Genomic DNA, 15091 nt, shown 5'->3' with positions numbered 1-15091 from the left:
ACTTGATGATGTAATTGCCTACTGCTAGGCTAATGCTTCCTCACCCTAGGCAATAAGCAATTATTGACTGAGTCACTATATAAAGAGCTCTGCCCAGTGCTCTAGGCAAAGGCAGAGATGGAGACAGATTACAGACCTGCAGACTGCTGGGTACAGATGTGATTCTAGTGCTCAACCTACCATCATAAGAATAAAGCCAGGTAAAAACACTTTTACCCCAAGAACATTCCGTTGTCATTTCTCAGTCTCACTGAATTCATTGAACTTGCCCTGGGCTGAAATCCTCAGGCAAGACACAAGTCTACAAACATCTATCAAATCACTGAAGACTTGGATTTTGCCGGATGGACCACCAAACACCTTCTACATCAGCAAGGGCAGCTGAGAGGCAAGGGAACAAAACTTGCCAGCTGGCTCCTCCCAGCCCCAGTGCCCTTGGAAAAAGCAACTGAAGGAAGTGAAGTGGCTGCCCCTGTCACCCGACAGCTGCCGCCCCTCCGTGCTCTTCATCTGGGGAGGCGAGCTGTACAGCAGCTTCTTGCACCCACACTTCAGAAAAATAGGCTAAATATAGCCAAGCTTGCTCTCATGAGCCAGCTCGGAGCTCGGAGTGCTGCTACATTCCATTTCAGAAAATCGGGGAGGAATCCACTTGATTTATAGGAGAGTAGCTTTCCTTGCTTGCTCCTATGGTTTCAACAGCACTATATGCAAGACCCAGCTGGGCTGTGGGGAGTGTTGAAGGTTTGGTCAAACAGGTAATAGAGCCCATAGGAAAGGGAATGTACCAGACATGACTTAGGAGCATCCTCATTCATGCTCCTGCCCATACAGGGCTAAACAACTGCAATGCCAGGGCTTGGAGGAAAAAAATCCATTAGGTAGAACAGATTCTACATACACAATGTTTTATGCCCTTTCCCTTGTTCCCCACCCATCAACACCCTATTCAAAATCTCACTCAAATTCTCCCTTGGTTAGGCTCTCCCCATCCAGCTAAAAACTAAATTCTCTATTTGTTCTCAGACCTCCCACACTAAGTTGCTTGGACTTTTATTTAGCACCTGTATTACTCCACCTAATTTGCTTCTGTCTCCTTCACTAAGGTGGAGGCCAGGGGTTTGTGGGGTGCAGAGCAGGCTAACTTCATTAGACTGCCTCCAAATCTAGTAGAGTTCCTTGCCCAGAGGGAGTACTCTACTGCTCATCAACAGAAAATGCAAAACCTGCCTAAATACCACTGAAGGAGAGTTTGCAATATTCCCCCTTTCTCCTAATTAAATGCACATCTGACATTGACTCCCCAGAGTTCAAGCACCAGCTTCCCCTGGCTGCCCCTCCTGCAACATGTCTCCACAGTATCTACTATGACTCAGCATTACAGAATACAGCTACTTTATTAGACAGAAGCCCTGTCTGAACTGGCTGAGAGGTCCTGAGGAAGAGACAGGGTGGCAAGAATTACTGCCACGGCAAGTACAGAACCAGGGCTCAAAGCCCTACTTCTCATTCATACACAGTCACTAGACAGGAATTGAATTATGGGCTTCTGGTCACTAGTCTCATGTCCTAAAGAGTGATTAATAGAAGCTGCTGGTGCAGGAAAGCCAGATCTCATGGGCTAAAGAACAAAATTAAAATTAGGAAGTAATTTTTTCAGAAGACCCTGGTGAAAAGTACAAGGGAAGAGAATCAGAGAACAACTAATTGAACCATAACACCACAATGCTACACAGATAAGTGCCTGTCAGGGAAATCTGCCCACAGTCCCACTGCGGTTACAACATCCACTTTGTAGATGAACACAGTTGGGAGTTCTCCTTAGGGGTGTAAGGGGGCTACTGTGGAAATCCAAAGCACCCAGAATCCCACCCATTCATTCAGTCAACAAGCTTCATGCAGCATCTACCCTGGGTCAGGTATAAGGCACCAGTGCCTGCCCTCAGAAAGCACCACCAAGTAGAAGAGGTGCATGCAAATGACAAGTGCAGGTGGGCTAACACCAAGAGCCATCTTCCTCGTTGCTTCATGTGTCACATGAAGGGAAATCCTTGAGAATGACACTTCTGGTCTCTCTCCACTCCCTCACCGGCTCATCTCAGGAGAGGAGACAACTATTGACATGCAAGTCAGTCTGTGAAAGGGAGCAAAGCATAGGTGGCTCAGACCTCCCTCCTTCCCTTTGGGTCCCACCCGCCTTCTGCAGGAGTCCATCTTCTCCCTGCTCGCCAGGCTGTCAGTGTTGCGGAGGCAGGAACTTCTCAGTACATCCACTGCTGGGGTGCAATATTAGCAAGTCCACTGTATCATCCAACCCAAAGCCAGAAAAAAATAGCCCATGTAGACTTGAAATAAAGATGACGTTTTTATCTCGCATCGTGACTGTGACTCAGTTCTGAATTTACGCAGGCTACAAAGCTATCATTTATGACTGCTTCTTTTTGCTATGAGTGCTTTGACTATCCCATTTGCCCTTTTTCCCAGCCACTGTTATTTATCCTTCCAATATTTTGGTGACAGCATGATACTTTTACAGAAGAAAAAGTACAGAAACTGAGCACTGAATGCCTTATCAGAGGCCACTTGATAAACTGATTTGTTCACTTAGGATGGAAAGTTCAGATTCCCTAACACAGATGTCATTTAGAGTGTGCATAGCCTTCCATTTCAAATCCTGGGGGAGGTCTGAGGAGAGGTTGCTGAATATTGGAAAAGATTTTTCTGCCATGTAAGAGGGTCTGTCCTATCAGATCTGGAATACAAACACCATGTACAAGGTTCTTCCACCCACTTTTCTTATACAGCTCTGAGGATGAAGCAAAGGGAGGAACTGGGGACAAGGAGTAGGAAAACTCTTCTCTTGCTTTGGGGCACTTATACTTCATTCACAAAACAATTACTGCAGTTCCCCAAGTGCCAGGCACCAATGTTGGACTACAAAGATGAATAATACTACATTGTCCCCAATGAATCCACTTTCCTCCCCCTCTGGATAATACTGCAACCCATTTGTTAGAAGACATCAGCTGCATGGACACGGCTGCCTACAGAGTCTATTCATAGAGAACGGATTCCTCTGGTTTCTGCATGCTACCTCCTCTCTAGCAGCCCTAGTTCTCCTGCTATTTGGAGTAATTTAGTACAATACAATATTTTAAAAAGAGTGGGGGATGCCAATACAATCCCAATCTGAATGCAGACCATAAGGTGTATGGCTGCAAAGCACACTCTGAACTGCCCAGTTGCCCATAAATGCAAGGCATGGGCAATATTCCAGGCTAGGGAAAAGAAACAGGATGCTGCAATTAAATTCAGAGAAGAAAACATAACCCAGGCTATCCATAAAATAAACAAAGAGCACTCTTTTTCACCTTAAACTCAAGGCTACAGGTTCAGCAAAATGAATGAGCTCCCTACTTGCTCTTAACACTTCTACAGGTTCAAGCTTAACAGGTTACACATTGTAAAAAACCTCCTAATTTGCTACTAATTAGATTCACATGAACAAGTGAAAATTCAAAATACAATACACATGCCAAGTGGTGTACACACATATCTTAATGAACACAGGAGGTAGAAGGGGACACAGAAAACATTTACTAAGGATCTATATTCCAGGTATCCTTCTATGAACCCTTTTATTTAATCCTCACAACTTTCTTAGGAAGTAAACAATAAAGGTACCCACTTTTTTCCAGATGTGTAAAGTTCAGATGTTAAGAAACATGTACCATATTTCCTATTCCATTTCCTCTGGCAAAGGTCATTATTCTCTGAATCAGTGTTTCTCACTGAATGTGGGGCACTGGTCTTCGTTACTGGGTTTTGGGCTGGGAACTTTGTATCATATGGCTGTACACTGCAGGACATTTAGCATCCCTGGCCATGGGCACAAAATAACAATAGCCCCTACATATCACACACATACCCTAGAAGGACAGTTGCCCCTCAGATGAGAAACACTGCTCTTGAAGATTCTTTGAGCATCAGGACAAAAGACTGAAGGGAGGGCACTTCCTTTAAAATTCTTCCCTACCTTCAAATCTCTCAAAAGTTGCTTGTTTTGTGGCATTTGGGATAAGAAAGCCCTATGCACTCTTATGGAGTCAGTAACAAAAGCTCCATGATTTATTTCCAATGAATTCCATGAGCTTTTATTGAGGACCTATTATGAGTCAGGTACTGTGCTACTGCTGCAGAATAACAAGTCAAGGAGAGCCTGGTCCCAACACCCAAGGGGTTAGAGTTTTATAGTCTAGTAAGAGATAGTTTAAGCTTGGTGTTAGGATAGATGTAAGTACAGGTGCCAGGACCCAGGGCTGAAACACCTCACACAGACTAGGGTAGAGCCCTGAGACAGGTTCTCAAAGGAAGTGGATTTCCTGAGCCTTGAAAGACTAAGTGAGGGTATCCAGGAAGGGCTCAGTCCAAGCTGAAAAAAATGCCTTTACAGAAACAAGTGATAGGAATCCCATTTGCAGTCAAAGTTTAAACTACTCCCTTCACTCTTCAAGATGATACTTCACTGTGATTCAAACTCAGGCCCCCCTGTTTACCAGATAAATACTTTAACCAAGTAAGTCACTAGAAAATAAAATATGCTCTCTACAGTTCATGCAACCTTCCTTCCAAAGCCCTTGTTTTCAAAAGTTTTGCTTTTCTGGTATAATGACCTATCACGCAAGAAATATGACTAATTCTATATGTCTTACAGTGAGCAGGAAATTGTTTTCAAATACACTGTGGATTGGCAACCAGTGGGAGTGTCCTTCATTTGGGAACACAGAAGCATAGTGAAAAGATAATAATGTCATCTAGATTGGTGAGGGAGACAGGGTACCGGTAGGTCAACTTACCCTTGGCCTTAAGCTCAGGATGATTTTTCTTTTTCCCACTGAAGTCTTGTTTCATTTACCATCAACTATAACAACGCAAAAAAACCAGATTCTCACCCTATTATTATACATGCAGAGAAAGGAAGACTTAGAAACATCTTTGGCTATTCGTTTTTTTCAAAGCCATGTATGTGTTCTTTATACATATATATATTTATTTATAATTTAAAAACCAAGGTATATATAAATAAATGTATTAAATATAGATAGATCACTAGAAGTGAACAGCTTGAGATGTCTAAACCTGAGAGAGCCCAAAAGCAACAGTGTCCTGAGTTAATGAGCTCTCTGAGCGTAGGAGCTGGGTTATTGCTACATCAAATAGTTAAGTCATTATAAAGTGCTGGAGTCAGATTAGTTCAATTGCTCTTTCCTGGGGTGGGGGTGGGGGTGGGGGTGGGGGCGGGGGCGGGGGCGGGAAGCAAGCCAGCCCTTGAGGTTCCTTTCTGCCTGTAGTCTACAAGGAATGGGCTCATTTCCCCTTGGCAGGGAGCCTGATGCAGCTGGCGGGCGTGCCCTCTTTCCTACCCCTCTTACCTGAACCCCGCTCAGGAACCTCACCCAGTAGATGAATGTCGGCTCCTCTTTAGTTCCATGATTATTTAATTTTATCATTCAGGCGGAGTTTGACCTCTAATGTGACATCACAAACACATTTGGTCCACATTTTTTTTCTCCAGAAACTGCCCTCAACAAGAAAGCCTGTATTCCTAGAGAATCTGAAATGAAAACCCGGGATCTCTCACAAACCTCCCGTCCCTGCTTTCAACCAGGAAGTTCAGAGGAGGCAGAAGAGTCCAGCCCAAACTGCAAAGCCAAAGGCCAAAATTACATTTGGAAAAAGGAAGGTAGTCTTTAAAGAAAAACCTTCTTTGGTCTTGACCCAAACTGAAGATGCTGGTTGTCCTTTTTATCCCTGGCTGATTCTGTTATGCGTCTGCAAACTTTGCTAACACCTGGAGGGTTGTATAAACAGAGACAGGTGTAGGACATCTCCACCCTCTGGGTATATCTGCTGCCCCCACTGCCGGGTAGACAGGACGAGGGGCCCCGACCCAATCGCAGTCCAAGCTTCCCAATGACGCACCGGGCCAGGGTCCTCTCCCACGTGTGGGGGCAAAGCCAGCATCCCTAACCTGGTAGCCATCCAGCCGGCCCTGGCAGGAGGGGACAGCAAAAGGGGCACCGCAGAACCGCGACCTCATGTGGGTCTATCCGGCTCTCCCCCATTCTCAGCACATCGTCTCACATTAGGGGTTCTCTTCGTCTTCAACCCTAAAGTCCTGCACACCTATGAGTCTTTCCAAAGCGTCCGAATAAAGCGCCTACTGGCCTTACGTGGCTCAGGTGAGTGCCAAGTGGTGTAGGAGGAAAGGGCCCGCTCTCCACCACCATCCCTTTTCCTCTCCTCCCCACGTTCCCCGAGATTCGTCAGGATGTGTGTATTGGGGTGCGCGGGTGAAGAGGGAGCTTAAAACGCCCAAGCGTCCCTTACCTTCCACAGCCATTCTCTCAGAGCTTCCCTAACGCATGCATAATTTTCTTGGCCGAGGTACTCCTCCGACCCCGCGCTCCCCCCGCCTCGCGCTTTCGCCTAAATATTCTGCGCTCATCTGCTCCAGGACCAACCTGCCGCGGTCACGCAGAGCGAGGCTGTCCGCTCCCGGCTTGGCGCAGGGCGACCTGGGAAGTGTAGTTCCCTCACTTCGCTCCGGACGGGGCAGCATCCAAGTTCTCGGTGGGGCGCTGCCGCGCCGCCTCACTTGGCCCGCAACTCCAGCCTTAGCTGGCCGGGGCAGGGCGACCCCCTCTTAGGAGGGTCTCGGGAGGAGAAGCGCCGAACCCGGGAGGGGCTGGGACTACATTTCCCAGGATGCCGTGCGCGGGGGTTCGTTCGACACTTAGAGACCCGCGATTGAGATCCTCCCTGTCAAATAGAAGCGGGTAAGCACCTGGCAGGGTCCGCGTGTAGGGCAGGAGGTGCCAGGGTTTGTGTTATGACCTTCTGGGCTTGTTCTCTGGCCTCCTTGGCCACCCGTTCCGTGAGGAGAGCAGAGCCACCAGCCGGCTGTGGTTCTCTGCCTGCCCAGGGAGTTGCCGCTCAGGGTGCAGCTAAAACTTGTTCCTTGGAGCCCTGGGATATGTGGGGTTTAGGGAATCCGGCCAGGTGATACAGCTGTCTTCTGTTACTCCACGTGGGTTATGTTGCTAACTACTTGGCATAGGGGTGAGGGATGGCTTAAAAACCCCGAAGAGGCATCATCCCCAAAGGGTTGATCTTTGGAGCCAAACCTACAAGATTCCATCTGAGGGTGTCAGAGGGTGGAAGCCTGACCAGCTCCAAAGTAGGAGGCTTCCGTTTGCTGGGTCTGGGAGCACACTGGGGGTCTGTGATAGAGCCTCATGGTGAACGGCGCTGAAGAATTGTCTTCTTACAACTTCTGAACCTGGGTCCTAACTCCAGGTGCTGGGGTTCTATAAGCAGACTGGAAAAAGAGAATCACCTGGAGGGCAACAGAGTTCCAGAGCTGGTAAATATTGATGAAAATGAAGTTCCCAAACTCTTTTCCCCTCTGCATGTGAAATACAGATGTAGTTATGGCTTGTAGCGATAGGGAATGGCCTTACAAACAAATCTAACCCAGGACTGCACTCTTGCAGACCTTGAGCTCAGAAGTGCATAGGGTACCACCTCCTTTCACCCAGCCCCTAGCTTGTCTACCTCCCCCCACCATGTATAATTTTTTTAAAACTATTCCAGAAAATAAATTTAAGGAATTACAAAGATCCCATTCTTCCTATTAAGGTGACTACTTAGATTTTCTGTGTCTGTCTTGGTCATAATATTTTTTTAAACAAAACAATTTTGTTTCTGAGTGTGCATGTGTGCACCTGCTTTTCTGGTCACTAACTATGTGCTTAGTCCTCCTGTTGGGTAATATGACTGTGTCTGGGTGGTTTTAAAAATACCTGTGTGTAACTGTGAAATGCCCTTGATGATGCTTTAACTCTGAGTCCATAGAGCTGTGTTTATCAAACCCAAGTCTTCTACCCTTGGTACAGTAGAGAGACTTGTTCAGTGAGATACAGTTGCCATGGATAAAACAATTTTTCAAACCTAACATGCAGTCAAGCATTAGAAAAACTAGAATGAATTCAAATACAGGTGTTTTACTCCCCTCTCAAGTATATGACACCACTAAAACAGTTACCCTTTCCTTAGATTGAACACATGAAAAGGAAAGCTGTGGGACAAACATTATCAATGGTTCTTAACCTTTTCTGTGCATCAGCCTTTTACAGACACACATTCCTAAGCCCCACCTAAGTCTGACAGAATCTGGATTTCTAAGGGTTTAGGTAAGTTTTTAAACATTTGAGTTTGGAAAATCCACAGATGATTCTAATCTGCATCAAGGGTGAAAACCATTGGTCTGTTTTCAGCTTTTAAGGATCTGGGTTGTACTAAAATATAAAAGTCATTGAAATCCATTTTTAATTTAAAAACTTTATTTCAGCCCAAAGTCTTCAAGATCTGTCCTGACTGATGTGCATTCTAGCTTGAGTTTCATTTTTTAGTATAAATATAAATAAGATATGAAGGAAATATTAGTTTAACCATATGAAATAGCCAATATTTAACTGTTTTTTCCTATAAATTTCATGTGATTCAACCAAGGAAAAGCAGCCATTAAGCAGGGGTTTTCAATAATGGCCAAATACTAGAATCACCTGGTAAGCCTAAAAAAAAACAAAACAGTTTCCACTATACCAACTCTTGGCAAGATTGTGGAGGATTAAGGATTCATATATACCTCTGGTGTTGTACAAATTGAAACAACCACTTTGGAAAACCATTTAGCTTATCAGTTGAATATATGCTTACCTGTGACTAAGCAGTTCCACTCTTAGGTGTATACAAAACAGATATGTATACACATACACATCTTCTCCAAAAGGCATTTACAGGAATGTTGTGGCTGCTTTGTTTTCAGTAGTTGCAAACTGGAAACAAACTGAAGGTTCATCAACAATAGATGACAAACCATCCTATTTAGCAGAGTCAGCAAACTTTGGCCCAAGGGCCAAATATGGCCTACTGTCTGTCTTTATATCCCATAGCTCATGAGCAAAGTATGGTTTTTACATTTTTAAATGGTTGGGAAATAATCAAAAGAAGAATAATATTTTGTAACATGAAAATTATATTGAAGTAGCTACATAATATCTTCAGTTTTGCTTTTTGGTCTGCAAAGCCTGAAATATTTCCTGTTTGGCCCTTCCAGAAAAAAGATTTACCAAACCCAACTATAAAGTAATGAGAATGAATGGACTGCAATCACATACAACAATACAGGTGAACCACATGCATTAGTTACCTTCTGCTGGTAACAAATCACCCCAAAATTTAGTGGCTTAAAATAATAGCCATGCATTATATCTGTTTCTGTGGGACAGAAATTTGGTCACAACTTAGCTGGGATCTTTACTACATGGTCTTTTACAGGCTCCAATCCAGGTGTTGGCTGGGTTGAAGCCATCTGAAGGCTCATCTTGGGAAGAATCAGCTTCCAAGCTCACATGGTTGTTGAAAGAATTCAGTTTATCACAGTCTGTTGGATGGCTGGCCTCAGTTCTTTGCTGGCTGATGGCCATCTTTATACTTTGCCACAGGGGCCTCTTCATCATGGCGGCCTGCTTCATTAAAGCATGCAAGCTAAGAAGGCAGTGGAGTCTGCCAGCAGGATAGAAGCCACAACTTTTTGTTACCTAATCATAGAACTGCCATTCCCTCAATGTTGCCATATTCTATTAGATGCAAGTTGCTTAAGGGAAGGCCATAAATAGTAGGAGGTTGAATCATTGTGGGTCGTCTTAGAGGCTTCCTGCCAAAACACACAAGTAGAACGATGAACAAAAAACTTGTGGAAAATATGTATTGTGTGATTCCATATATATATATATATGTAAAACCAGACAAAACTAATCTAGGGCATTAGAAGTTGGGATAGTGCTTCTGTGTGTGCAGGTGGTTAAGGGGTGAATAGTAGTTACTGGAAGGAAGCCTTATGGGTGCATCTCGTGTGCTGAGAGTATTCTAATTCTTGAGCTGTATGCTGTTTTCACATGTATAATGTGTGTGAAAGTGTATCCAGCTCTATAAGTTTGATTTGTGGAAGTGTGTGTATTTCTTATACTCCAAAGCAAAGTTTAAAAAAGGAATATTAGATTCAATTATGTATGACAAATGACCCACTTATCACCCACTCTTTGATTATGTATGCCTTGCTTTCTTTACCATAGCAAAGTGACAGTTCATTCCATTCTATGCCATTTAACAAGAATGTTTTGGGGATCTACTATGTGCCCTGCATTTGTCTAGATGCTTGTGATATATTGTAGACTGAATTTCTAGAAATGGCCCTCAAGATTCATGCCATAATCCCCAGTACCTATGAATGTGATGGGTTATTCCTCCTGTGGTTGTATTATGTTTTAAGGCATAGCTGACCTTAAAAAAATGGAAGATTGTCCAAATGTGCCTAATCTGTTCAATCAAGAAAGATTTTTTTTCTAGCAGAAGAGGGACTCAGATTCTAGACATGAAAAGCTCAGCACATCAGTCACTCCTTTGAGTAGGGATACAGGTGGCCCCTGGAAGCCAGCCAGCAAGGAAAAAGGACCCTCAGATCTATAGCTTCAAGGAACTAGATACTGCCAACAATCTGAGTGAGCCCGGAAATGGATTCTTCCCCAGAGACTTCAGATAAGCCTCCAACCCACCTGACACCTTGATTTAGGTCTTGTAAAACCTGAGCAGGGAATGCAGGTGAGCCCACCCATCCCTGGGAACTACAGAACTGTGAGTTAATAAATGAATATTTTGTTAAATGGCTACATCTGCTTACTTTTTGTTAATTTGTTAATTTGCTTTATTTGTTATGCAGCAATAGAAACTAATACAGGATACATTCTATACAAAGCAGTTATCCTGGATCTATTTTTGTGAATCAAGACAGGACAGTAAAAAAAAAAAAATACATTAATAGTAATGCTGACAAAGTAAATCAGAATCTCTGGGGGTAGGACTCCCACCCCACCCCCAGCATTTTTCTTTTCTCAAGTACTTCAGGAGGTTCTAATCTGTAGCTTCTATTGAGCAACCTTGTTAAAGAGACAGAGACCAAAATGCCTAACCGGAGACTTGTTCAACATTCCCCTCTACTACATGCTATAGTCACCTGTCACCGAGTCTTGTCACATCTTCTTGCAGCATCTGTTGTGAATGTGGGCTTCCTCTGGGTCTTCTGCTACCATGCTGGAGGAGTCAGAGCTGGGTTGCATTTCAACAATGTCAGAGCCTCCACTCGTTGTACAGGGACAGGCGTGGACTCTGGTTTTACTCACCTTTGACATCTCTGCCACCAGTATTGTGTCTGGCACATAAAAAATACTTAACACATGTATTATGTGTTTTTAAATAATGCCTGGTTGAATGAGTGCATGAATAAAATACCTACTCATGATTAGGTCTACAAAGAATCAGCAAGTTAATATTTTGTTTGTTTTATTGTTCCATTCTCTTAGAAGAAGATATTTTTATACTTAGAATCAATTAAAAAATGACTTGGAGACAAGTGAATCTAGCCTCCTCATTCCAGAGTTAAGGAAAAGAAAAGGTTTGCCCAGGTCACACCAATCAGAGTCTGAACCCAGGTCCTGTTCTAGATGCTGGCATGGTTTAGTGGCTTAGCAAGAGGCTGGAGCAGCTCTGCTCCTCACTGCAGGTTTGGGGGGAGTTTGGGCTGGCTTTGTGCCAGGCTGGAGGGACAGTGGCTCCTAAGGGAAGCCATTCTCATAGAAATAGCAGAGGAGCAAGGGGCAAAAGGAAGCATGCAAGACTTTTAAGGTCTGGCTCAGGACTGGAGCAGGTTCACTTCTTCCCTTGTGTCACTTGTCAAAGCAAGTCACATGGCCAATCTCAAAGTTAAGGCATGAGGAAACATACTCTGCCCATGAGGCAACCCTGGCAAGGATGTAAACCTCGGGAAGGCTGAAGGACTGGGCTAAGTGCTCAGTCTCCACAATGACTGTGCATTAGCCCCTTGTGGCTGCCATAACAAAGTACCACAAGCTGGGTGGCTTAAAACAGCAGAAATTTATTCCTTCACAGTCCTGGAGTCTAGAAGTCTGAAATGAAGGTGTTGGCAGGACCATACTTCCTCTGAAGGCTCCAGGAAATAATATTCTCATGACTCTTCCAAGGTCCTAGTGGTTGCTGGCAATCCTTAGATTTCCTTGGCTTGTAGCCTCATCACTGATCTCTGCCACGTCGTCACATGTTCTTCTTCATGAGTAAGTCTCTGTCTCTAAATCTCTCTTTCTTACAGGGACACCAGTCATTGGATTTAGGGCCCACCCTAATCCAGCATGGCTTGACCTTAGTTTGATTACATCTGCAGAGATCCTATTCCCAAATAAGGTCACATTCACAAGTACCCAGGGTTAGGCATTCAACATATCTATTTTAGCAACACAATTCAACCTGCAATAGGTAAGAATCCTATACCATATTTTCTAAACTAGAGTGATTGTTCTCACAGTCTGGATCCTGGACCCACAGTGTAAGCATTACCTGGAAGAAGGTTAGAAATTAAAATTCTTAGACCCCACCCAGACCTACTGAATCAGGACCTCAGGGGTAGGACTAGCATTCTGTGGTGTACAAGTCCTCTAGTGATTTTAATTCACACTGACATTTGAGAATACCACAGAAGATGGTAGAAGCTAGGTTTTGCAAAAAGGTAAATTTAGCCATAGTTTTTAAGCAAAGGTAGGCCCCAACACCAATCATGTACTTTGTGTGTGTGTGTGTGTGTGTGTGCGCGCGCGCGTGCATGCGCATGCACACGACGCATATATTTCTGAGTATGTAGGGATTTTGGAGTCAACAATGGGAAGGGGATTAATCTTAAAGGGCCAGGTGATACAAGTAGAGTGGACTTAACCAATTCACTGAGTGATAACAATACAGTTCTAAGGAATCCAGGTCCCACTTGCCTCATGAATCAACGGAGTTGGTAAGGCACTATTCTTTTTTTTTTTTTTTGAGATGGCATCTCTCATATTTATTGATCAAATGGTTGTTAAACAACAATAAAATTCTGTACGCGGGACTCGATGCACAATCATTAATCCACCCCAAGCCTAATTCTCATCAGTATCCGATCTTCTGAAGCACAACGAATAAGTTCTTACATGGAGAACAAATTCTTACATAGTGAAAAGTTCTTACATGGTGAACAGTACAAGGGCAGTCATATCACAGAAACTTTCAGTTTTGATCACGCATTATGAACTGTAAACAATCAGGTCAAATACGAATATTCGTTTGATTTTTATACTTGATTTATATGTGAATCCCACATTTCTATTATTTTTAATAAAATGCTGAAGTGGTAGGTAGATGCAAGATAAAAGTAGAAAACATAGTTTAGTGCTGTAAGAAAGCAAATGTAGATGATCAGATGTGTGCCTATAGGCTAAGTATTAATCCAAGCTAGAAAAGGGCAACAAAACATCCACGGATGCAGATGATTTCTCTCAAAACAGAGGGGGTGAGGTTCTAAGCCTCACCTCTGTTGATCCCCAATTTCTCACCTGATGGCCCCCCTGTGACTGTGCCTGTCTTAGGTTGTTCCTCCCTTGAGGAATCTTACCCGTCTCTGGCTAACCAGTCATCTTCCGAGGCCATACAGGGAAATGTAAAGTTGGTAAGTGAGAGAGAAGCCTTATTGTTTGAAAAGGGTGGCTTTTTACTTCTTTGCAGATTTATGCCCTGTGGGTTTTATGCCCAACATTTGTCTTGAGGTATCTTTACCACTTGGAAGAATTATGATACTCGGTAAATTCGATATGAGGCACGAATTCTATTTAAGGGTTGTAATTAGGAAGGAAGAAGAAAAGCTATAGAAGTAGCAGGTGGAAGAAAACATGGGAAGATTGATTATTTCTTTGACATATCTTCTTGTAGAGTAACTTAAGCTTGTATAGGTTTTAAACTACTAATTAAATTGCGCACCTACATTAACATAATAAGAATACAGTTACATAACCACAGCAGACCTACAATTACCAGCCATCTCCAGTGAAACCAAGAAAACCAGTTAGGCACCCTAAGCATTTGTGTAAACTTATCTATGATATGATGGATATTGTCTAACTGAATTTGAATAGTTTGAAAAAAATCAGACAATTTAAAACACCACATTCCTGGGAACTGTTCACATCCCATATGTTCTTTTTAACAGTAGATAGTCTGTAGTCTCAAGATTTTGGAGCACTGCAACTTGCACTTCTCCTAATTCTTGGTTGAGTTCCAACAGTATAGATCCAGTCAAATTTGTTGTTTTACTGTATGCACAGTCCAGCTTAGATATCTCCTTCTTCATTCCAATGGCAATTCCAGGAACCAGTAGGATGAATGCAGCTACAACTGCAACAGCGCCAGGATCTTTGTTGACGTTTTTTGATGATCGTCTTCTGGAATGACTCATCCAGAGTATGTTGATGTTGGAACTTCTTCTTCATATCGTATCTTAGTTCGTTTTCTGGGTAGCCAAATTAGGCTTTGATCCTCTGTATAAACACAAACAGACCCTTTGCCCACACTTTGATATGCCCTTTATACCATTGTGAAGAACTTCTTGGAGGTCACCACACAGGAACTGCTTTTCTTTAAATTAATTAATTAATTTATTTATTTATCATTTACCTACAATTTCATGAAGAATATTATGTTTACTAGGCTCTCCCCTATACCAGGTCCCCCCTATAAACCCCTTTACAATCACCGTCCATCAGCATAGCAGAATGCTGTAGAATCACTACTTGTCTTCTCTGTGTTGTACAGCCCTCCCCTTTCTCCCACCGCCCCCTTTATGCATGCTAATCTTAATACCCCCCTTCATCTCCCCCACTTATCCCTCCCTACCCACTCATCCTCCCCAGTCCCTTTCCCTTTGGTAACTGTTAGTCCATTCTTGGGTTCTGTGATTCTGCTGCTGTTTTGTTCCTTCAGTTTTTCCTTTGTTCTTATAGTCCACAGATGAGTGAAATCTTTTGGTATTCCTCTTTCTCAGCCTGGCTTATTTCACTGAGCATAATACTCTCCAGCTCCATCCATGTTGTTGCAA

The 15091-nt window shown here is 43.4% G+C and overlaps 1 protein-coding gene across 11 annotated transcripts in view; it reads right to left on the bottom strand.

Moving 5' to 3' along the window:
* Positions 1 to 6530, bottom strand: part of SAMD12 (sterile alpha motif domain containing 12) — a 395771-nt gene extending 389241 nt beyond the window's left edge. For all 11 annotated transcript variants that reach the window (XM_036876336.2, XM_036876340.2, XM_057497806.1 and 8 more), the window contains exon 1: positions 6391 to 6530. In XM_036876336.2, coding sequence (XP_036732231.1) covers positions 6391 to 6403 — 13 coding nt within the window. In that variant the 5' untranslated portion in view covers positions 6404 to 6530. The remainder of the gene's footprint in view (positions 1 to 6390) is intronic.
* Positions 6531 to 15091: the final 8561 nt, after the last annotated feature.

This window comes from Manis pentadactyla, chromosome 3, assembly GCF_030020395.1.
Source record: "Manis pentadactyla isolate mManPen7 chromosome 3, mManPen7.hap1, whole genome shotgun sequence".
Taxonomy (NCBI): domain Eukaryota; kingdom Metazoa; phylum Chordata; class Mammalia; order Pholidota; family Manidae; genus Manis; species Manis pentadactyla.
The sequence above is the reverse complement of the archived record's forward strand: the minus strand, read 5'-3'. Positions and strand labels throughout refer to the sequence as shown.